At 40.1% G+C, this 26,229-nt stretch overlaps 1 protein-coding gene across 1 annotated transcript; it reads left to right on the plus strand.

Annotated features, from left to right (window-relative positions):
- The first annotated feature begins 9,445 nt into the window (after nucleotides 1–9,445).
- On the plus strand, nucleotides 9,446–26,105 carry LOC143038434 (glutathione hydrolase 7-like). The gene is made up of 12 exons (XM_076207621.1): nucleotides 9,446–9,565; nucleotides 11,109–11,281; nucleotides 15,012–15,163; nucleotides 15,675–15,787; nucleotides 16,680–16,794; nucleotides 18,208–18,395; nucleotides 18,571–18,662; nucleotides 19,413–19,614; nucleotides 21,240–21,423; nucleotides 22,502–22,721; nucleotides 23,657–23,810; nucleotides 25,867–26,105. The coding sequence occupies exons 1-12, from the start codon at nucleotides 9,553–9,555 to the stop codon at nucleotides 26,031–26,033; spliced, it is 1,773 nt and encodes a 590-aa protein (XP_076063736.1). The 5' UTR covers nucleotides 9,446–9,552; the 3' UTR covers nucleotides 26,034–26,105.
- The last annotated feature ends 124 nt before the right edge of the window (nucleotides 26,106–26,229 follow it).

The raw sequence follows: 26,229 nt of genomic DNA on the forward strand, positions 1-26,229 counted from the left end.
GTCTCTCTCCCTCAATACTCACTTCCAATTTACTGCCATCCTCTCCCGTTATAGATCTCATCACCTTACTTTTACCCACATTTGTCTTCAACTTCCTTCTTTCACACACCTTCCCAAACTCTGTCACAAACTGATTTAATCCCTCCTCTAATCCTGCTACAAGCGGTGTCGTCAGCAAACAACAACTGGCTTCGTCCATTTTTCTCCATTTTCTTTAACCATCTCCAATCCCCCGCCAATTACCCTTGCATTTACCTCTCGCACCACTCCATCCATATATATTGAACAGCCATAGCGACATGACACTTCCCCGGCGAAGTCCCACTTTTACCTCAAACCACTCTCTCACTCTATTTCTAACTCTAACACAAACTCTACTACTCTTGTAAAAAGTCTTGACTGCTCTTAACAGCTTTCCTCCTATCCCATATATATACAATACCTCCTACAGTGTCTTTCTGTCTACCCTGTTATAATCCTTTTCCAAATCCATAAAAGCCAAAAAAACATCCTCACCTTTTCCTAAAGCTTTCTCACATATAAAAAAAATCTGACACACGCAACCCCTACCTGTCCTAAACCCACACTGTTCCTCACAAATTCCTTCTTCTGTTCCTCTCCTAATCCTGTTAATTAAAAGCTCCCATAAGCCTTCCCAACCACACTCAACAAACTAGTCCCTTTGAAACTACTCACACTTGTCCCCTTTCCTCTTATAGCATATAGCGGAACTATATATGCACTCCTCCAGTCCTCCGGCACTCTACCCTTTCTAAACAAACATTAACAGCCTCACCAGCCACTCCACCATCAATGTAACTCCCTTTTTTTAGACATTCCGCATGGCACCCAGGTGCCTTACCCGCTCTCATCATTTTAATAGCTGCTTTCATCTAATATTTTCTTATTTCTCCTCCATTTTCTCATTCATCACTGTCATCGTCTAAGCGTCTCCCACTGCAACTACCTTTCCCTTCCTATCCTCCTTCACATTTTACAAGTCCCTAAAATACTCTGCCCACCTTCCTTTTACTGCCGTCTCTCCCATTATCATCTCTCCATCAGCACCTTATACCTTTTTCTTCTCTACTTGATTCGCCCTCTTTTCCTTTTTATTTTCCTTCCAAAACATTTTTTTTATTACTTTAAAAAGATCTGTCATGTTCTTACCCCATTTCATATCTGTTTTCCTTTATTTTATGCTTTACTTCTCTTCTCTTTTCTTTGTACCTCTCATATGATTCTCTTATCCTATTTTGCAACCAATTTATGAATGCTCTTTTCACGTCCAGACGTTTTGAATAATGTTTTGTTTTCAAAGACTTGTTTTGTGGTGTTGTGTGCTTTATATGTCATCTAATTTTTTTTTACAATAGAATTATAATATATTGCTGGACAATTGTGTTATCAATAAGATAACTTCTTCAAATTAACTAAGTATGATGCAAGAATTAATTAGTGTTTTATGTAAGACAAAGTCTTAATAAAACTTTCCAGAGGAAGGAGTAAACACTAATTTGAACAAACTCTAGTTTTAGTAATGGGACTTAGTCTGAAATTGAAGAAAGGTTAGGAAATCGAGAAAGTGGATGAAATAGCAGTCGAATAAAAATGGCAACTGTAACGAAAGAATATGCAAATTGGGAGAGATAAGTCATAAGGTGAATGTAGACAGCTTGATGAGCTGTAATTTCTGCGATGAATGTACCACTGCAAACATGAATGTGGTATGAATGTTTGCAATAGTTATCTAAACACAAGGAAGCACCAGAAACCTTTGAGTGCAACTATAGCGAGTGATCTACGTGTCGCATGTGATCTACAATATCACAGATCTACTTCAGCGTATGATCTATATGCCTAATATGATATACATCAACATAATAAGAAAGAAAAAATAGCAAATGAAAAGAAATTAAGTATTTTTTATTGTAGATCCCTTTGAATACTATCCATGTCTGTTTATCTACATGCCAAATGTAATCTACACCAAAGTAAGAAAATTAGAATGAATAAAAAATGGAGCAGTTTTTCATAATAGATTCCTTTGAATACTATCCATGTCTGTATACAGTTTGAACATTTGTGAGAAATGCAACAAATGAATCTCACAATTTTCCAGCAAACAAAAGCTAAATGTGTCTGAACACCTCCCACGTTCGTAAGATGACGAGTTTTAGCTTCCTGCCACGTTTGCTTGATACTCTGAGTAATGATTATCTTTAGGACTGACATAGTTTTCTTGGTGCTTGATCGTGCTGTGGTTGTAATACTGATTAAAGTTTGAGTGGATCACAGATCTTTCTCTCACTTCTTAATGATAGGCTCTAGAGTAACTGTCTCTTTTAGGAACATAGAAATTACCCCCAAAGCTGAAGAAGTGTCTTGTATGAAGATTAAATTCTTAAATGTAGTTTTAGTTCACACTAAAGAAGAATCGTGCATGAAGATCACACGCTAAAGTAACACCAACTTTTGCTTATATATATATATATATATATATGAATGGTAAGAATGGAAAGACACGATTGAGAACAAGAGACTTTATTCCTGACCGGTTTCGCCTTTGAGGCTTCTTCAGAGGCGAAACCGGTCAGGAATAAAGTCTCTTGTTCTCAATCGTGTCTTTCCATTCTTACCATTCATAAACCTGTCATTATGTCACAATATATATACATGTATATATATATATATATATATATATATATATATATATATGCAGCAAATGATGAAGTACTGCGGCAGGCCGGAAAACTTCTATAAAGAGAATATTTAAATGAAGACATAAAAGCTGTTGATACAGAATCCTATAATTTATAAATTATATAATCGCAATTCGTTTATATGTAAACTACCAAACAACATACACTATTAATACGATAGTTAAGACTACAAATTATATGAATCTGATAGACTTAGAGTAAGGATATGTGATTATATATATATAAAAAAAACTCGTTCCAGAATTAATATTTTCACTGTATACAAAAATTGCATTCTTACTTATAAGATAATAAGATCAGAGAAACCCAAGTAGTTTTATCTGGTGTTCTTACCTGATGGGCTTCCTACTCACACACCTCGACAGAGAATACGTGAAGTTCATTGATCTCTGTAGAAAAAATCTATAGAGATCAGTAAAGTTACGAGAATTCTGGTATTGCGCCGATCAATAATTTTTGTAATGACTTAAGATAACTTAATACAGCAATTTAGAACTGATTGGAGAGTGCATGCATCAAATGTTTGTGAAGTTGACTGAATTAATTTGAAGTCCAATAGAATTATAAAAGATAGAATATGTTATAATTGTTTTCGTACACTGATATATTCCCTGCTGATCTAAAAGGGACTATGGAAACTGAAAAAAACGTAACGATTTGAAACAAGGTGTAAACGGTGCCGAAAATTTTTATAGAGACGAATATAAATTGTGAAATCATACCATCGATCAATGTCCGCGTGAAACTGTTTACATCCTTGATTGAAGGCGACAAGTAAACCCCAATAGCAATTAAGAACACAAAGATCATACTAACAAAATGCTAACACGAAACTGCAGCGCTGGAATACTAAAGTTTTGTCGACGGCCGTTGCAGAGAGGCCCAGGAAGCCATAAAAGGAGAGCCTTGAGCATTTCTCGGATAACGAACTTTGGCCTCCCACAACCGTTCCACGAAGGCTACACTTAGCAATAAATCGATTGTCAGTAGTGGTGGGCAGATACCGGTAAAGTTACCGGTTTTACCGGTAAAAACCTTGATGGTACGTTACCGGTAAAATTCTGGTATCGGTAAGGTTTCGTTAACCGATAACTCGATAAGCTATACCATAACACTCAGAGAACAGTAAGCACGTCTCGTCTTAGTGGTACTGAGTGACGGACTGATGGGCCCATTGCGCCACTAACTTTACCGGTAAAATACCGTTAAGGAGTGAACCGCTAAGGTCTCGGTAAGCGGCAAAGCGCGTCTCGGCTTGGCGGTACTGACGGCCTGACGGGCCCAGTGTTCCGCTAAATTTACCGGTAAAATACCGTTAAGGGGTGTACTGATAAGGTCTCGGTAATCGCGTATCGGCTTGGCGGTACTGACGGGCCCAGTGTCCCGCTAATTTTATCGGTTAAACTATTACCATTAAACAAGTATGTACCGCTAGGGTCTCGGTAAATATTTTTTTTAGCAGTAAAACCGTTTTTAATTTCTCAATAGAATTAATGTTATTTCTGTGATTAGCATACGAAACTATATTAATTGTGAAAGTTTCATCGAAAAATTCCGCGTGTAGCCAAAGGAAGACCCATAATGTATATGTATATATATATATATATATATATATATATATATATATATGTGTGTGTGTGTGTGTGTGTGTGTGTGTGTGTGTGTGTGTGTGTGTGTGTGTTTGCAAAATAACCACTGGAAGATGTAATATGCGAAAGTACTTACTGTCTACAAGTTTCCTTTCTCCTGTGGTTATTTTGCATTTTTGTATCACGGTGATGTGATTGCTTGCATATATATATATATATATATATATATATATATATATATATATATATACATATATGCTTAAGTGATGAAAATGCCAATATGCTTCTTTTTCTAAATAAGAATATGAACTAATTTGTATGAAAAAACAATTGAGGAAATAAAAAAAACATGCTGACAATGAAAGCTAATATATCCTTGAGTATTCACCTTGGTCTTTGGATCACGTGCTGGTCTCGTGATCGACAGCTATTTCCCTCTCAATATACAGAATATGCAATGGGGTTGCCAGATGTTGCCAATAATTTATCTATTTTAGTCTGTATAGAAAAAAAAACTGAATTGAGCTGTAATATTTGGTCGAAGTGTTACCACCATCATAGAGGTGATGGCGTCCACGGCCCGCTAACGTTACCGGTAAACTTCTACCGTTAAGCGACCGCTAACGTTACCGGTAAACTTCTACCGTTAAGCGACCGCTAACGTTGCCGGTAAACTTCTACCGTTAAGCGACCGCTAACGTTGCCGGTAAACTTCTACCGTTAAGCGACCGCTAACGTTACCGGTAAACTTCTACCGTTAAGCGACCGCTAACGTTACCGGTAAACTTCTACCGTTAAGCGACCGCTAACGTTAACGGTAAACTTCTACTGTTAAGCGAGTGTACCGCTAAGGTCTCGGTAAGCCCCGGTTTGGTGGTATTGACGGGCCCAGTGTCCCGATAACGTTACCGGTAAACTTGTACCGTTAAGCGAGTGTACCGCTAAGGTCCCGTTAACGTTACCGGTAAACATTTACCATTAAGCGAGTATGTACCGCTAAGGTCTCGGTAATTTTTAATCATTTAAACAGTTTTTTTTCGGCACTTTCTTTAATTTCTAAAAAAAAAGGAAAAAAAAATCTGTGATCAGCATACGAAACTATATATCTTTACATTTTGCCTATAGCACCGGTAGGCATGTAGGGTAGGTTAGTGCTTCCTTCGCCCGTTCGTGATGCAGGCAGGATTTTTAGTGACGACGTTACAAAACTTGAGTTGTGACTACACACCATAGTAGGATGAAATTTGTTTAAAGAGATTTAAGTCATAAAGGCGACTCGAACTTGGGACGTCACTACTACCTCACGAGTCTTTTACCGGTAAAGTACCGGTAATTCCGGTAACGGCATTGTTGTTTACCGGTAATTCCGGTACTGAAATTAGCGGTATTTGCCCAGCACTAATTGTCAATAATAATCTCAGTCACAGAAATATTCGAAGGAGATTAGAAGGCAGGTTGGGGTGGGAGATATAACAATATATTTCGTTAGAATAATTATTATCACAGTGGTTTTAACTATCGCTCCATGAAATAAAGCCAACCTTAAGTGTTTTTTTTTTCATGAATGAGACTTTAGTCCCCCTCAAAGAGTGTTTGAATCCAACCGCCAACCCCATGTGGCATGAGAGGAGAAAGAATTTCGTACAACTGTACCTGCATGGACAGGCTATTGTCGTTACTGTCATTGAGGAGCGTCAACTGGCAACACAATCATCGACCTTGTCTTTGCCGATAATGTCGTCTTTCTTGGAGGTCGTGGTTGCAACCAGTGTTGCCACTGTGATCAATGCCAGTTCACACAAATGAGCGAGATTTTTTTCCACGAAATTCCCACAAGAAATTTTTTCCCACAAAAAGAAGGAATTATCATATAGAGAAATAAGTTCATTGCAACATATAATTTGCTCATAAAACATCCCATGTGAACAAATTTCTCTCACAAATTTGTGGAAAATTTCCATAAAATGACATCCTTGGTTGCAACCGTCGATTTACCGCTTGGAGTCTCCTGGCTCAATATCAACGTCTAGGCAGTTGCGAGGATTATTAAACGACAAAGTTCAGTCTGCCTATGGATGCGGAGAAAACATTGAAGTCTTTTGAAAGGTTCTCACGCCTCGGTAATGTTACGTGCAGTTGTATACACAACTTGATTTTATGCCCCAAAGTTTCAAGTATACATACATACATGTGTGTATACTTGAAACTTTGGGGCCTCATAGTACTGAGAAATATCACGAGAAAGAGGTTTTGAATATGTAAACACAGACTCAACACAAAATTAACACTTTATTAGATTTAAATATAAAGAAACCTATTTTATCAAGTGCTTTTTGGCGCCTTTTCCCTATATGATCTGATTGAATTGCTCCCCCCACCCCTGCCTCTGCTCGCCACTGTGTATAACGGTAGCTGGTCTTGTCAGGAAGTCCTTTAAAGGATTAAAATTGGCAATATTGTCATGGAGTCGTTCAACCAGAGTATATGACATTGTCGTTATTTATGCATGACTAAAATCTGAATATTTAAGTCGCTTGTACTTCCTGTCTTCTTGTGCGGCTGTGTGACGTGGACTGAAGAAACGCATCGACGTCTGTGGGTTTTAAGTACATTAGGAGAATCATAGAATATCGCTGGAATCCCTTTGTCTCAAACCAACATAATTCGTGAACTTCAACACCGGCTGTATGGGCATATGACACATTTTCCTGATGTCGATCGAATCTGTCGAAAGTTGTTTGGAGTGGGAAGGAAGTGGGGGGAGTGGCGAGTGAAGTAACGCGCCCCCAAATTACTTACTTGATACTTGATGTGACGATTCGATGCTGAGCTCCGCCTTGCATGACGCCCTGCTCAGCTGAAAACGATTATACTAGCAACCAAAATCCGTCCTTATTGACATGCTGTCCGTGTCATAGCACTCAGTGAACAAATATGCCTTTAGTTCCTTCTTGAAGGTTATGTAGTTCTCGGATATCCACGCGTTCGGGTAATTTATCATATAACCTTGGAGCACTATTCACAAAGGCTTTACGACCCATTTCGGTGTTGAATCTTGGCTCATTTAGCCTGTCTAATTGAACATTATGCCTTAACGTCAAGTCGGAAGCTGTACTGAAGTCACTAAGCAATTCTTTGAGGTAGACTGGTTTTCCAAATTTAATCGCTTGATATACTAGCGTGCATATTTTATAAATAATCCTCGCCTTAATAAGTGGTTAGGCAGTCCATAATACAGCGAGTTGCAATAATCAAGCCTACTTATCACGTAGTTATGAACAAGCATTTTGACAGTTTCTTTATCCAGATATTTCCTTACAAAGGTTATGTTTCTCAGGTGATAACTAGCCACTCTAACCACATGATGCACCTGACTCGCGAGATTTACATTTGTCTATGATCATTCCCAGATTCTTAATATTGTCTCCCACAGTCATCGAGACACCATTTATGTGCAACCTTGGAATGTTTAGCCTTACCAAATTAATTTCTTTCCCAACTATCAGGCAATCTGTCTTGTTTTCATTAAGTTTTAGTTGTTTGAGTTTCATCCAGTTTCTAATGTCATACATTAAGTCATTCAGTACTGTCTCTATGCTATGCACATTGTTCACTGCCATATAGAATTGTGTATCATCCGCAAATAGTTTAAAACTGATCCCGTGTCTATTCAGTAGATCAGAGAGCCCTCTTGCATATATGCAAAACAAAATTGGACCGAGGACACTTCCCTGCGGAACCCCTCTCACTAGCTCCTTTGGGCTTGAAAGCGATTCACCAACTTGTACTTGATATGTTCTGTTCTCAAGGAAACTTTCGAAGTACCTCAGTGCCCTCCCTTCTATACCTATGTTCCTACAGTCTTGCAATAATATAGAATGCACCACTGTATCAAAAGCAGCACTAAGATCAAGTAGAATCAATGCACCACATTTTCCTTCATCCATTAACATTCGCATATCATTTACTACCGAACACAGCGCTGTTTCCGTAGAATGTAGTTTACGGTAGGCGGATTGACTCATAGGAAGAGCATGTACTAATTCAAGGTGAGTGTTCAGTTGTTCGAGGATAACATTTTCAATAATTTTTGACAGGAATGTCAGATTTGAGACGGGCCAGGAGGAAATATTTCTTATAATTTTGAAAAACTGTTATTGGCTGGATTTTCAAAAACATACTTTCTTCATATTTTATATATTATGTATAGGAAAGTGCCATGTGTCTTCTGTACACACATTTTTCTACCTCCCATCTAGAAATTCAGGAAGTGTTTGAAACTTTACCGGTCGCCCCGTATAATTTCATTATTTTTTATATTCATATTGTATCAGTGTTTGGTTGATGAAAGTAAAAATATAACTCATGTAGATAATCTACTTATGTGTCTATGCGATCAATGTGAAGTGTACATCTTGATATAACCCTATACTAATTACCATATATGTATAATATATTTAACGTTGCCTTCACCCTTACAAAATTCTTGACCACTTCATCAACAAAAATCCTGCCGTCCAGGAGGAAAGCGGTAAACGAATGGAAGAATCTGTCTTTATTCAAAGCACCGCCAAGTCAAAGACGCAAAGAAACACAAGATCCCCATTCCCCACCTCCACAAGGAGATGCTTTATTCATTTATTTATTTTTGTAGATGGAGCAACGGATTGATTGGCATAGGACAGATGGGAGAAGGTCACTAATATAAATAAATAAATAAATAAACAAACAAATAGATAAATGAATAAATAAATAACATACCAAATAAATAATAACCGGATCCACCATAACCTAACTTACCGGTCGTATGCATTGTGGCGGTGATAATCGTCTTAATTTATCTACGCAAGACACTAAAAAGGAATGTACGGCGTCAAATAAAAAAAATACTAGATTCTACTCTTTACGGAAGAAAGTAAACACAGGAATAAACTATATAACACCAAATTATATCTCCGTACAATTTGGGCGTAAAAGAAACAAATTATTGACCGGCAACATCAACGACAATACATTGTAAACCGAGAACCCGAAGAGTATCAGCATTTATTGCAAATTTAGATAACTGATTGCTAAGCTCTGTTTTAAAAGCTATGCTGAGTGCATATCATCAGATCAGATCCTAAAGTGTGAACCAGATGTTGACGTTGATCGTCACTTGTTATTGTCGTCCGTCAGATACTTGTTTACGGTAGCATTGAAGTACTGGGTGTCAAAACTTCTGGTGAGAGGACGCAGATATGACTCAAACAGGTACAAAATGCTAGAGATGATATAATCTATCTTATACGTGTATACTTCGTCTTGTATGTTTTACGAGATTAAATTTTTATATTCAAGACCGTGGAAGCAAATGTTTTCATGACTTCTGTCATTTTCACTCCAAGGACCTATCACACATATTTTTAGTTTTAGTATTAATGTGGTTTACATTATGATAAATACTGTAGACTGAGTTGGGTTAATGCATAATGATATTCAGGAATTGAAAAGATGAAATGTGCAGGGGAGAAATCGGGGGTAACAATAGTTTATAGTATAATATGTTGACCTAGTTATTCGCCCTCCAGATATGAGAAATTTTCAAGTATACTGAAACACAGTCTTATATTAAAATCTATAATTTTCATTGATATCTATAGGGCTTTGGGTGATCATCTGTTTCAGATAAATGATCAGAAATTAGTGTTATCGTCCCCACGTCTAAACGTCCCATGAACCTAACAAAATATTACATGCAATATTTTAGTTTGTCTGTATTTTTATACTTGACAAGGTTACTGAGCAAGTCAAAATTAAATGTGATATTTTATATTCATATGGCGTTGTTTTTTCAATTCGAAACTATATATCTTAATTTCTTCCTGTCAAACACGTCCCTCGGGGACGTTTTAACTTTTGGTACATTATCAACGTTTTGACGTGTAGACGTGGCTCGGTAGCCAAATTTACAAGTCGCACTCGCATTGTCAAACAAAAATCATTTTCAACTTCTCTTTTTTCTCTAAATACAATATATTTGTTCAAAGTAAATTATTTACTATGTTGTATTGGATGGGTTGTAAGGAACAGCATACCTGATCCTGGTGATGATTATGCTGAAGAATATAGACTGAGTGAAATGAGACGAATAGACCAATACAGTTAAATTGTTCTCACTCGTGTACCGAAAATAATATGTTTTGATTCATCCATCCCTCCTAAGCAGGGAGATTAATGCTTTTGTATATGCATGCATTGCTAATATTACTAGTTTGATATAATTTCCATTATTATTTTCATTCATCATATATTTGATATAGTATTTATATCTAAAGAGCTGTGAATGGGATTAAGTGCTCATATTTGGATTTCTTCTGTAGGCTATGTGCGTGGACTTGGTTTAAGTTGGTCTTGATATGAGAGATTGTTCTGAATGGTTAGTGGAGATGTTACTATGACATGATAAACAGGTACTAAGTATTTCATAGCCATTCCAACATACAAAAAAAAAAAAAAAAAAAAAAAAAATGAGACTATGCTAATAATTGGAGAATAGGAGACGAAATCCAACGAGCACTGCTGCCCCATTCATACTACAATTAGATAAGTAAATGCATTTCTCATCTTACCAAACCAGATTAAGGTACAAAGGCTGTATCATTTCTCAGGAGATAAGTTGGTCCTGCAGTGGACAAAATATTTCCCAAGTGTCATATTTAAGATTCTCACTATGTGAGTCCTACCTTACTGTTGGTCAAACACAGATTTGTTAACACAAATGAGCCCTAGTTTGAGATTTCTCATCCTTTTGCAGATGGTTTAACCGAGGAAGCAACGCTTCGCCCACACCCGCTGTACTCATCCAAACGGAGCCATTGCTGTTCCTCCCAGGGCGATGGTTTCAGTGTCATTGCTGCTTGCTTCAGCACTGTCAGCGTGGTTATCACCGTGGCTCTTCTTGTTCAAGTTCATTATGGAAATCCAGAGGTGTGTGATTTGTGTGTTAGAGTTTACAATGCAAAGATAATCCATCACACACTGCCACAAGTTGGTAATGTAGATCTGGAGTCTCTTCCAGGAAGACTTCCATGTATACTCAACCCTCCTTTCCAAGAAAGATGGGGGAAGTACTGTAGTCTGCTGTTAAATCCCTTTCTAATATCAGGGAATACATTGTGCTTGTATTTATTCTTTTATAGTTTAAGTATCCATGATAATTCCGAGGGGCTGTAGGCCTCCAGTCATTAAAAATCCAGGGGGAGTTACTGATTTAATGAAGCGGCCTTGCTGTGGATGTACTGTGTCTTGCGGCACTACTTCTGACCCAGGGCAGTGGGCAAGATGCAGGAATGGCCCATCATCCAGGAGGTGCTAAGATAAGAGGGAGGGAAGAGGGTGGAGAGGAGTGGAGTGTGTTGGGGATGGAATGGGTGGGAGTGGTTTTTATGCCTTTGTTTTTTGGTTACCTTCCTTGTAAGGGGGGAAAAAGCCTTTGGTATATGTATGTGTGTATTTTTCAAAATTACATACATACATATACCAAAGGCTTTTTTCCCCTATATGGGGGGTAGCCACAAAGAAAAAGGCATAGAAATCACTCCCTTCCACTCCCCTCCCTCCCTCTTATCTTGGCACCTCCTGGATGACAGGTCATCCCTGCATCCTGTCCACTGCCCTGGGTCAGAAGCAGTGTCGCAAGACACAGCACATCCACAGCAAGGCCGCTTCATAAATTCGGCGACCCCCCCCTCTCCGTCCCCTCATGCAGAAAAGGAGAAGACAGGGAGAAATCCCTTCGGGCTGCGTCAATTTTTTTTTTTATACATACTTCCTCACCCCCCATCCCCCACCCACTCCCCCTCATGCATCATAGCATCATCTATACACAACCCCTCTCCATTCACCCCTATCTTCTGTCCTCTCCCATCCTTCCTCCACAGACATTCCTCTCTTTTGTAATGCCCCTTTCACCCCATCCATCCATCTCATCCTAGGACACCCCCTCATATTCACTCCTTCCACCTCTGCCTTCCATACTTCTTTTACTAATCTTTCTTCACTCATTCTTTCCATGTGTCCAAACCATCCTAATATCCTTTCATCAACCCTATCTCCCAGTTCCCTTTCCACCCGTTCTCCTCCTCACCTCATTTCTTACTCTATCCAGCCTAGTAACCCCTATCATACTTCTCAGACATTTCATCTCAAAAACATTCAAACTCCTCTCTTCCTCTCTCATGTTCAATGTTTATGTCCCTTACAAGGCTGTTGGCACAATCCCTCCTTCCTATAACCTCCTCTTAGCATCCATTCCCATATGTCTATTTCTCATTACACTTCTCAATCCACCAAGGCATTTACTTGCTTCTCTCAATCTACATTCTACCTCCACCCCCACTCCTCCCTTTCCTGCTACATTTGCACCCAAGTATCTAAAACTATCCACTTCCTCCAGTCTTTCACCCTTAATGCTCACCTCCAGCCTGCTGTCACTCTCTCCCCTTGTACATCTCATCACCTTACTTTTACCCACATTTATCTTCAGCTTCCTTCTTTCACACACCTTCTCAAACTCTGTCACTAACTTCCTCAATCCCTCCTCTGATCCTGCTACAAGCACAGTGTCATCAGGAAACAACAACTGGCTCACCTCCCACTTTTCTCCATTTTCTTTAATCATCTCCAACCCCTGACCCACTACCCTTGCATTCACCTCTCGCACCATCCCATCCATGTAAAGATTGAACAGCCAGGGTGACATAACACATCCCTGACGAAGTCCCACCTTTACCTCAAACCATTCACTCTCTCCATTTCTAATCCTAACATAAGCTCTACTACTCTCATAAAAACTCTTGACTGCTCTTAACAGCTTTCCTCCTATCCCATATATCTGCAGTACCTCCCACAGTGCCTTCCTATCTACCCTGTCATAAGCCTTTTCCAGATCCATAAAAGCCCAAAAAACATCCTTACCTTTTCCTATAGCTTTCTCACATATCTGTCTTACCACAAAGATCTGATCTACACAACCCCTACCTGTCCTAAACCTGCACTGTTCCTCACCAATTACTCCCTCTGTTCCTCTCCTAATCCTCTCAATCAAGACCCTCCCATACGCCTTCCCAACTACACTCAACAAGCTGATCCCTCTGAAACTACTACACTCACACTTGTCCCCCTTTCCCTTGTAAAGCAGAACTATACAGGCACTCCTCCAGTCCTCCGGCACTCTACCCTCTCTCAAACAAACATTAAACAACCTCACCAGCCAGTCCATCATCACTGTACCTCCTTTCTTCAGACATTCTGCATGGCATCCATCCAGACCAGGTGCCTTACCTGCTCTCATCATCTTAACAGCTGCTTTCACTTCATCCTTCCCTATTTCTCCTCCATTTTTCTCACTCATTACTCTCATTTTCTTAGCACTTCCCACTGCAACTACCTTTCCCTCCCTATCCTCCTTCACATTTAGCAACTTTGAAATACTCTTCCTTTCACTGCCTTCTCTTCCATTATCATCTCTCCATCTGCACCTTTTACCTTTTCCTCTCTACTTGATTCGCCTCCTTTTTCTCTTTTAATTTCCTTCCAAAACATCTTTTTATTGCTTTCAAAAATTTCTGTCATACTCTTACCCCATTTCACATCTGCTCTCCTCTTTGCTTCCTTTATCTTATGCTTAACTTCCCTTCTCTTTACTTTGTACCTCTCATACGATTCCCTCATCCTAATTTGCAGCCAATATGAATGCCTGCTTCTTTTCTTCTACACATATCTTTGCTTCCTCATCCCACCACTCACTACCCTTCCTTCTTTTTCCTCCCGCCCTCCTTGTTCCACACACCATCTTTGTACACCTTATGACTCCCTCCTTGAACCATCCCCATTCCTCCTCCACTCCTAGTTCTACTCTATCCTTTACTCCCTCCCACTCCTCTTTCAGTTTCTTCTTAAACTCACTCTCCTTTTTTTCCTCATTTAAGCAGTTCACTCTAAGTACCTCCCTACCTTCTGTCCTTTTCCTCTTTCTCCACTCTCATTTTACCTTCCACCAGAAAATGATCTGATATTCCCCCACTCTCTCCCCTTAGAACATGTACATCCTTAACTCTTCCTACCATACTCCTGGTCACCACTATATAGTCCATTAACGCTCTATCTGCCACCCTTCCATCCACCACTCTCTCCCATGTGTACTTATGCTTGACTTTCTTCTTAAATACTGTATTAGCTATCATCAACTCTCTTTCAAGACACATCTCCACCATCATTTCTCCACTACGATTTTTACCGGGAACTCCATACTTCCCAATCACTCCGTCTATTGGCTCATTTCCTACCCTAGCATTAAGGTCTCCCAATACAACTACATTGACATTTCTCCCTAATCCCTCTATACACTCATTTATATCTACCCAAAAAGCCTCCCTTTCCTCTACGCTCTTCTCACTACCAGGTCCATATGCACTTACAAAAACCCACATCTCCCTTCCCAGCTTCACCTTCATCCACATCAACCTTGATGAAACCTTCCACTCCACTACCCGCTTACTTAGCTCTTCACTTACTAGTATAGCCACCCCTTCTCTCCCTTGTCCCCTCTTCACTCCTGAGTACCTCCCAAACTCACAGTTGCCCTTTCCTTTCATTTTAGTTTCACTTAAAGCCAGCACATCCATCTTTCAAAATTAATGATGTTTTATTTCTGTAGGTATTCCCCCATGGTGCTATGGCAAGTGATGTTCCACAGTGCAGTAAGATTGGACATGACGTGATGTTGACTGGTGGAACGGCGGCGGATGTAGCAGTGGCCATACTTACATGTTTGACTGTGGTGCATCCACATGTTGTAGGACCTGGTGGGTGAGTACATCTTCATGATTGTTTAGTAAGGGCACTGGACTTGGTACCTGGAGAAGGTAATTTTCAGTTTTGGATTGTATTGGGAAAAATTGGGGTTGCATGAAGATGAAAAACTAAAGGATAATAATATAACTATGTTCAATAAATGGGATGCATGAGTTGGCTGGCAAGTTTTGAAAATGGGCAGCTTTATTGTCCATCCAGCATGGCCACTCCATGCAGACATCCATCATTGGATGACTTGTCATACCTATATCTCACCCACTGCCCTGGATCAGAAGTAATGTAGCAAAACACAATATATTCACAGCAAAGCCATTTCACTTACTCATCAACCTGCCCTCTCTGTTCCTTCAAGCAGAAAAGGAGATGGGGAGAAATCCCTTCGGGCTGCATCAAAATATCATTAACACACAAGCACCACCTACCCCCTATCTCCTGCCCCTCCCTTCCTTGCATAACAATATCATCAATACATGTATATATGTAATTATTTATTTTCTTCCTGCAGAGGAGGTGTGGTATTGGTGCATGACCATCTTCGCCAAATTACCGAGGTCCTTGACTTCATGAGTGCTCTTCCAGCTTATTTCAATAAAAATGAGACCCCACCACAGTCTGCAGGTAAACTACCATATAATGGACTACCAAATCCCTTTTCATTAGTTTGCAACTCATATTCTAGTCTCTATTAACTGATGATAACCTGTATTGATATGTTGGTATTAATCTTAGTCTTGTCAGTAACTGGTGCTCATTAGCCTCAGATAGGTAACTACTTTAGCTTAACTTACAAACAAAATTGTTTTCCAATTTCACTTTCACCCACATTATCCTCAAAGACATTTCCCTCCACTCTACCGTCCCTTTTCCTATCTCATTACTTACCAGAAAAGCCACTCCATCACCCATTCATCACTCCTGACACTCTCACAAACTCCAACTCACCTCTCCCTTTCAACATAGCTTCATTCAGCACTAACATATTCATCTTCCCTCTCTCAAACATACTGCCAATCTTTTCCCTCTTAATCTCATCTGTACCACAACCACACACATTTATTGACCCAGTTTCTAAGGGGCGTGTGGTTGGAGTCCTCCCAGATTTTGTTGTCTTGACTATTTGTAGGAGGAAAAGTACAGAATGGAGGATCCCTAGCCCTTCATTCTGTCTCATTTAGTAGCTTTGTAAGTATGTAAAACATGGTGACAATCCATCCAACCCAATCACTGGAGGACCAGGAAGAGATAAACAGGGAAATAGTATAGGACAGGTTCAAGGGAACAGAATAAAGGAGGGACATGTAGTAGTATACATAAGTAATATCATTTCTTTATGAATGGCTCTGGTCTCTACATCCCATGCAATCAAGTACCCAAGTAAGGGTGTTTATAACTATAATCTTATATAAGCCTTACAACTACATGTCTCTTAATTACCTTATAACCCCTCCCACCCCCTATTATCTAAATGTTTCCCTGTTACTTTGCACATGATTCTCTTTGTGCCCAACAGGTGATGGGCGCAGTATTGGTGCGCCAGGCTTTTTCCGTGGGTTGGAGCAGCTGCACAAACGCCACGGAAAGCTGTCATGGGCTGATGTCATACAACCTAGTGTCGACCTTGCCAGGTCAGTGATGGAGACGAGAGAATGATCTGGGTCGGACTGTTCACCCTCAACACATTGGGGACTCCACACTATAGCCCTCCATGTCATTACAATAAGTATTAACGATCCAGGGATGCTCACTGCCTGAGTGGTTTAGAGCATTGCTACTTGGGTGCTAGGTCAGGCATGAAAGTAGTTTGAAACTGCCTGGTTATAAACAAGTTTATAGTAAGGGTATACTACATTAAATTCTCTGCTAAGTTGTCCATAAGGAGGGACCATTCCTTTCTGAGTGGGGAATGCATGATAAGCCAAATCTGTTTAGAGTTCCAATAACAGTGATTTCCTTTTCTCCATGAGAGCTGCTGCAACCTAAAATTGATGCCAAAATTTTAACATAAGCTTCCTTTTGCCATGATAGTCATGTAGTAGTAAGAGTATTAGACTCTGTCATGCGAGTCTTTGGTTTAAGTTAGCCATCTAATCCAAGAAAACCATCGGATTGTCATACTTTAAAACTTCGATTTCTTTTGATGCTCCAGTGAAGAGTTTAAGTTATGAAGTGCTTCTGTTAATAGCAGACTTGTTTACTATGCTGGAGTACAAGTAACATTTATGTGGGGGACTTTGTTCCTCAAAGAAATAGGCAGTGGCATGCAATACACCTTATTGTTCTTGTAGTAGTATAGGCTACCTCCCTTGTATGGGGGAAAAAGCCTTTGGTATTTGTATGTATGTAGTAGTGCCACTCTGATATCTGTCTCACCTGTATTTGCAGAAAATAGTTGTTCATGAGATTAGAGAAACTCTATTCACACTTGGTGGTGCTGTTGAATGTTTACTCTATGTGTAACAGGTCTGGCTCTGCAATGCACACAAAATTTGAACAGAACCGTTCATAAAAAATATCCACACATACTTCAGTCTAGGTTTCAGTGCACTTCTTCTGCACCGTGATGACCTGTACTTTTAAAATTCAGTCTAGTCAATTTGTTGCTCCAGTTCTCTGTTGAAGGAAACCCATGGCCCTCAGGAAATTGGCTACAAATGCCAGTTCAGTCTGCAAGTCACTCGGTAAAGGGATTTTGTGCTGTCTTAAGTGAGTCTGTGGAGCATAATCTCTTCTGTGATCTCTGTGGTGGTCCCATCTAGGGCATTTGAAGGTCTGTTTTCAGTCCCATTTTGTGTTGGCACTGTTCCTAGTCAGGGTGGTTATCTGAGCACAGACATTGCCAGTACAATGCTATCTTGGGAGTGATTAATCTGCTGGGTTAATTTCTGTGTGTGTCTGGTCATGTACAGATTTGGTAAGAAAAGATATGTGCACAAAGGGGTGTTTATAAATATATATATATAAATAAGTGAAATACTTGTTTTCATTTATGTATGTTTTGTTGTGAACGTGTTTTGCAATGATTTATCTCTGTCACACAGGAATGGGTTCCAAGTGACCCCACAGCTGGCACAAGCACTGTCACTGTACAACATAACTAAACCCAGTGACCTGACACCATTTGAGAAGACCTTCTTCCCTAAAGGCCTCCCTCTTCAAAAGGGTGACCACCTTGTGCGGGCCAAGTATGCCAAACTACTGGAGGACATGATCCACTTTGGGGCATACAGTAGGTGGATCTTGAACGTGGAATACTTGTGTGTATTTACCTAGTTGTATTATACGGGAAGGGGAGCTATGCTCATGGTGACCCGTCTTTGTATCTCACAACATCTAGTTTGTTCTTAAATTCATGAATAGTGCTATCCAAATTAGGTGGAATTAACAATTATGTCTTATGACAGATGTCTACAGTGGAGAGTATGGGGTTGAAGTTATCGAAGCACTTCGTGCATCGGGATCCCCAATCTCTGTATCTGACCTGGACGACTACAAGGTAAGTGAATTGCGTGTTTCACTCTGTGTTACATTCCACGGCGAGACAGATGCAGGGCCATAGACTAGACATGGCTTGGGTTTACCCTCTTCAATATGAGTCAAATTCTTGTGCACAGCATCGGCTGCCTGATGTATGATGATTCGATGATGCATCACAATACTTACTTCTTACTTCTGCTCCCAGGTAGGCTTTCAGCCTGTCAGTTGGGCCAGCACACTTCTCCAGATTGTCCTCTCAAAGCTTTCTCCTTCCTTCAAATCCTCTATTTTTCCTAATCCATTTGCCTCTAGGATTTCTTCACAATACTAATGTTATGAAATATAAAGTTATGGCTGTATTACTCATTCTCATTCACTTTGAATATTAATAACCATAGAAATTACAATCAAACCAGTTTATAGAATTAGGGGGTCACTCAGGTACAACTGCAAAATAAATATAATCAAGACGCCAATGTCCTTGTATACCCACTCATGCCAATGTAGGCGTCATGATATGGAAGATGTTAATAGGGATAGAATTGCAGTATAAGGGGATGCTTGCATTTGCTACTGTGGTGTATTGCTTTTTGTTTTTATCCAATAAATATGAAAGCTTTGATTTACTCCCCCAATATATCTCAGTGACTGCTCTATGTCCCAACAATCCAAATACAGAGTCCCTTCATAACATTTCACTTTTGGAGGAGTGCAAATGTGTATGGATGAAAGGAGCATCTTGGTACTGTATTCCTTCTCTTTCTTGCAGGTCAGGATTCATGCTGGATTAAACCTGACGTTGCATAACCGGACAGTATGGGCAGCAGGAGCACCCTTTGGAGGTACTCAGCTACTGGCTGCATTAGCAATGCTAAACACAGCTCCCAAAGACCCAGCCAAGGACCCGGACCAGCTTTATGTTGCCATTGTCAGTGCGCTCAGAAGTAGTGCTAGTGCACTTAAAAAGCTTGGTAAGAAAGATTAAAGGAGAAAAATATTTGGGGAAGGGAGAGAGAGAACATGAGATAGGTGTGAGTGGGTAGTAGCTCTGAATAATAATAATAATGATACATACCTACATATACCAAATGCTTTTTCCCCCCTTATAAGGGAGGTAGCCAAAAAACAAAGGCATAAAACCACTCCCACTCCTAGGATAATGGTAATAATAATAGTAACAATAATAATATTACATACGCACATATACCAAAGGCTTTTCCCCCCTTAAACGGGGGGTAGCCAAAAAGAAAAAGGCTTAGAAATCACTCCCACCCATTTAATTTCCCATATATTCCACTCCCCTCCACCCTCCTTCCTATCTTGGCACCTCCTGGATGACGGGTCATCCCTGCATCCTGTCCACTGCCTCAAATTTCATTTGGTGTTAAACCTGCAGTCCCTGGGCCCACCTACAGATTTGTCTGTTGTATTGGTGTGTGAATATTTCTGTGTCACTAGCTGAAAGTAGTAGGAGGGGAGAAGCTAGTATTTATCAGCTCTCCATGTGTCAAAAGGTGCATGAAATACATTTGAACTTTACAGAGATATTCAGGCCTCAGTCTGGGGACCAAGTGTCAGCCCCTCAGGGCTGCACCTCCTGATAGAGGTGAGGAGTTGATGGGTTTTGAATAATGGGCACCTCTGCTGTCCACTGGTCCCTAGTTGTGAACGAACGAGGGAATAACATGGCCTGCGGGGATTTCTTCTTGTCTGCTCTGTATATTTTTCAAGTGGATTAGATGGGGGTGATGGAGGTTGCCACATAAGGAAGCTGTGGGGGTAAACCAGCTTCAGGACATCCCATGGAGATGCTGTGTCTTACTGCATTGCCTGTGACCTGAGCAGTGGGCAGGAGACAGAAATGATCCCTTATACATGAGGAGCTATGAGGGAAGGGACAGCAGATGGATTTTTGGATGGGTGGGGTATGGGTGGAGGTTTGGGAGTATGCTATGGCTTGGCCACCTCATGAGTTGGAGGGCAGAGGGAAGGGTCTTTTAGATATATGAATGCATTTATTGTTTAGCTCTGCACACGAGTTTGTAGCTAGGAAGTCCTGTATGTAACTTCAGTTACAATTCCTCCATACATGGAGAGCTGACAATCAACAAATAGTTCCTTACCCTTACTACCTTCAGTGACACAAAAACAGTCCCACACTAATACAACAGACAGCAGTCCAAAGTTTCTTCCTATTTCCTTCTTAAATTTAAATTTGTCCAATCTAAATCCATAAATCCTTTACTGTGAGTCCTGCCCAGTTATCTTAATATGATGACCTTGTTTGCATCACCCTTGTTAAAGCCTAAGCATTGTTAACTTTACCGTCCACTGCATTCTTGCTCTGTCTGAAGTTGACTCCATCTATTTTTGCCTCCCACACTTTTTATTAGTTTTTCCTAGAGGGAAGGAGGTGGGTAGAGGGGAGTGGAGTATGTAGGGGATGGAATGGGTGGGAGTGGTTTCTATGCCTTTTTCTTTTTGGCTACCCCCCGTGTAAAGGGGAAAAAAAGCCTTTGGTATATGTATGTATGTAGTCTTTATCGAAACCTATCATAACTAATTATTTTGTTCTTTATTTGGGCTAAACTTACAGTTGGAATGGAACATGAGGAGGAACTTGCTAAGCATACTGATGCCTTGCTACATGAGAGTAAATCTGGTACTCTCAATACTGACCCTGTGCCCTCCGGAAAACCTAGTGCCATCGCTTTTTCCCGTCAGGCCGTTGCCCAGGTTGCCGTGATTGACACCTTTGACTTGTACATCTCTGCTGTTGGGTGAGTGTCCTTGAATGGGATGGGAGTTGTCGTTGACGTAATATGGAGAAATAGAAGGGGGTGAGATAGAGAGGTGCTGAAGCTGAGCAAATTGAGTGAGAATGATAAAGAATAAATACCAAATGAGTCTGAGGGATGTACGGAGTGTAGAGAAAAAAGTTGGAATTGTTACGCCCGTATGAAGTAATCACAAGTGTGGGCACATGTAGATGATAATGTATACATGAAAGTGTCCATAAATACATACATACATATACCAAAGGCTCTTTTCCCCCTTACATGGGAGGTAGCCAAAAGACAAAGGCATATAAACCACTCCCACCCATTCCATCCCTTACATACTCCACTCCCCTCTACCCTCTTATCTTGGCACCTCCTGAGTGACTGGTCATCCCTGCATCTTGTCCACTGCCTTGGGTCCATAAGTACCTAAATTATTTTTCAATGGAAAAGCATGGACACAATGCCCAGCTTACATTGTTAATGTCATTATCTTGAGTAGATGCACTTGAGCATGGAATGTATTAATTAAGGTGTCTATGGTGTCAGGGCAAATATTTGCCTTTGTTTACCTGGAGTATTCATTTATTAATTTATTAAAATTTTTGTTCAATATACCATCAATTTGAAAACAGTTTCTTCTGGCCACTTCCCTCTGCAGTAGCATCACTTATAGCACATTTATTAAAAAAATAATTATAATAAAAAATAAAATAAATAAACAAATAAATAAAATAAATTATAAATATATAAAAATAAAATAAATAAATAAATGTAATGCATAGGGACTTAGTGTTCTCAAGCATGGTATCTAAAAAAATAGAAAAATAAATAAATAAATAAAAATAAATAAATTGTGAGCAACTAGCATTGCTATGGTGTTAGACAGAACTAGGGAACCACAATATTGCAATTTCATTACACTTGCAAACCCACTTTACTACAACATGTTTAAAATTTGGTATGTGTAGTGTAAGTCTACATCACCCTGTTGTACATCAGGGTTATTCTTGTTTGATATGTTGTTTGCCAAAACTTTTGACACATTAAAAAAGTGAAATGTTCTACATTTGCACAGGGGTCTGGGTACTTACTTTGGTTCTCAAGTGATGACCGAACATGGAATCCTGTTCAACAACCATCTAGCCGGCAACAGCCACCAAATCAATGATGTCCCAGCGGATGACCATACATCCAACGGAACAAAGTCGCCACTACCGCCTCCGACCGAGCTCCAGGAAGTCCTGGCACGTCCACTCACTCCCTATTGCCCCGTCATAATTGTCCAGCCCCACGAGGTAAGTAAAAACAATGTTCGTAATGTTGCTGGCGTATGTAACATTTAAAGTACAAATTTAAGGTCATGTTGACCAGTGAGATTGCAGAGAAGGGATTGTATGATTATATCTCTTATCCTGTATACCCCATCTCGGTAAATACATACATATATACACACACTTCCATTTAAAATGAACACACATCAATCTGGAGGGAGGTAGGGATTCATTGATATGGGAGCTTTAGGGGATGAAAGGTGCTGACCGATTGGATTTCTTTTACTGTTGTCAGCATTGAAGAAGACCCAAAGGATTGAAACATCTGGTTCTGAATAAAACTCCATACACCTTATAGTTCCTTTGCCACCTCATCTCCATATAGTCTGATGAAGTATGGAGTTTTGTGGTCAGTTGTGGCATGCTTGTTTTGTGATCTAAGTGTGTGTGTGTTTTGGTATGGATGTGTTGTGAAGTGTATATGGTAAGTGTTTATACATGTTTGAATAGTACGTTACTGGTATAGTTTTTTTACCACCTGGTAAAGAAGGGAGGAGGGTGGCCATTGATATAGCCTGTACCCCTTCACAACTAAGAGGTCACTATACATACATACATATAGCAAAGGCTTTTCCCCCCTTACACGGGGGGTAGCCAAAAAGAAAAAGGCATAGAAATCACTCCCACCCATTTCATTTCCCATATATTCCACTCCCCTCCACCCTCCTCCCATCTTGGCACCTCTTGGATGACGAGTCATCCCTGCATCCTGTCCACTGCCCTGGGTCAGAAGCAGTGTTGCAAGCAAAGGTCACTATGGCAACAAATAAAATATCCTGTCCACAGCCATAATAATCATCCAGTTGAAAATGCGTCACCCTGACTTAAAAAATCTACTTAACAGAACTAAACATCATCATCCAATTGTCATGAAACCTTCTGTTTACTTTCCTTGGCAGGTGTGTGGTCTTCGTGTCGTACTTGCTGCTGGTCAGATAGATGATGCATTGCAGGTTACCAGTCAGCTCCTCTTCTTGAGTCGTAACATCAGTGCAGCAATAGAGGCACCACGTATCATAGTAAATGTGCGAACTATGGACATCGGTACAGAGGGTAGGTATATTGCAGATCTGTAGGAGACTCGTGTCCCCCAGGTAACTGGTAATATACTCGTAGTTTTGCTCCCCACAACAGGGAAATCAGTCATACATATACCATATACCAAGGGCTTTTCCCCACTTTCCAGGGTATGTTATTTGATACAAATATAGATCTAGTCATACATACATACATACACCAAAAGTTTTTTTCCCCCTTACAAAGGAGGTAGCCAAAGTCAACAGGCATAATTCCACTCCCACCCATTTTATCCATATGTACTCCACTCTCATTCACCACCCCTCCCTCACTCTCATCTTTGCTCCTCCTGGATGATGGGTTATTGCTGCCTCTCACCCATCCCCCTGGATTATTGGATGCATGTTATTGTGAGGTAAAAATCTACTCAGTAGCATGCAACTGATACTTTAGGGTCTATATGAGGGGCACCCCTATGGACCAGAGCCACAAATCTTGTCTGTGTTAGAGGAAATACCTACTCATAGAGAAATGAGGCTACTTGATTGCGCTATCACTGTCTCTCCATTATACTGTTACCCCACCTTTAATACTGTCCTGCACCACTTCTCTTAATATATAATTCCATTTTTGCCAAACCCTGTGCAGTGTTATCAGCAAACAACAATCGGCTTATCTCCTATTTTTCTCTATTTTCTTTAACCATCTCCAATCCCTGGCAAAAGACAGAGCCCCATGAGTGTAGCTCCTTTTCTGTCTATTGTATCTAAATTTTATATTTTTAAAAAATATGTTATACATACACTAAGGGCTTTTCCCCCTTATCAGGATGGTAGCCAAAATCAAAGGCATATATCCACTACCACCCATTTCTTCCCCACATACTCCACTCCCATTCACCACCCCTCCCTCCCTCTTTTCTTGGCTCCTCCTGGATGATGGGTCATCCCTGCATCTTGCCCACAGCCCTGGGTCAGAAGCAATGCTTCAAGACACAGCATATCCACAACAAGGCCACTTCATTTAAACAGTGACCCCCCTTTTTCCATCCCCTCATGCAGAAAAAGAGATGGGGAGAAATCACACATACTTCCTCACCCCCCCCATCCCCCACCCACTCCCTTCCATGCATCACAGCATCATATACATACACAACCATTCTCCACTCACCCCTATCTTCTGTCTTCTCCCTTCCTTCCTCAACAGACATTCCCCTCTTTCCCAATGCCCCTTTTACCCCATCCATCTATCTCATCCTTGGTCGTTCCCTCATGTTCACTTCCTCCACCTCTGCCTTCCACACCTCTTTTACTAATCTTCTTTCACTCTTTCCATGTGTCTAAACCATCCCAATACTCTTTCATCAACCCTATCTCCCAACTCCCTTTCTAACCCCGCTCTCCTCCTCACCTCCCTGTTTCTCACTCTATCCAGCCTAGTATCCCCTACCATACTACTCAAGCATTTCACCTCACATTTAAACTCTTCCTCTCTTATGTTCCATGTTTCTGCCCCATACAGTGCTGTCAGCACAATCACCCCTTCATATAATCTCATCTTAGCATCCATTCCCAATTGTCTATTTCTCGTTACACTTTTTAATCCCCCAAGGCATTTACTTGCTTCTCTCAATCTGCATTCTACCTCCATCTCTACTCCTCCCTTTCCCACCATATTTGCCCCCCTCCCCCCAAGTATCTAAAGCTATCCACTTCCTCCAGGCTCTCTCCCTTAATACTCACATCCAGTTTGATGCCATCCTCTCCCCTAGTGCATCTCATCACCTTACTTTTACCAATATTTATCTTCAACTTCCTTCTTTTGCACACCTTCCCAAACTCCATCACTAACTTTCTTAGTCCCTCCTCTGATCCTACTACAAGCGCAGTGTCGTCAGCAAACAACAACTGGCTTATCTTTCATATGTAAGATACATTTTTTATGTATTGGTTTATAAATTATTAATTTTGATGTATTCATTTCTTTTAAAAAGAATATTATTTCCTGTATCATTGATATCTGTATGATCTTTATACTGTCATGTGACAGTATCAACTTCATATCCACTAAAATAAATTCTACTTTGTTGCAGATCTGAGGGAAAAACAAAAGAAGTTAAATGGATTTGTGAGAGGTATCTTCAATAATATGAGCCAAACACTATATGGTTCGCATCCTCCATTTACGAGTGTGAATGCTGTATCTAAATTTAAAGATATTCTCCATTTTTATTCTGACTCAAGAGGACTATTTCATTAGTTGTGCTGACAGAACTATAGGGTGTTAAAGAAATCCTATTTCAATAAAAAAATTATTGTACTGTAGGTTTATTTTTCATATAAAGAAAATATATAACAGTAAAGTTTTATAAAAACAAGTCAGACAGAAGTGTCCTTTAAACAGACAGGTTTCCACATAGATAAACTTATAACTTTATTTGCCATGACAAGGAAAT

Source organism: Oratosquilla oratoria, chromosome 24 (genome assembly GCF_046742065.1).
Source record: "Oratosquilla oratoria isolate Oo_2021 chromosome 24, ASM4674206v1, whole genome shotgun sequence".
NCBI classification, from domain to species: Eukaryota; Metazoa; Arthropoda; class Malacostraca; order Stomatopoda; family Squillidae; genus Oratosquilla; species Oratosquilla oratoria.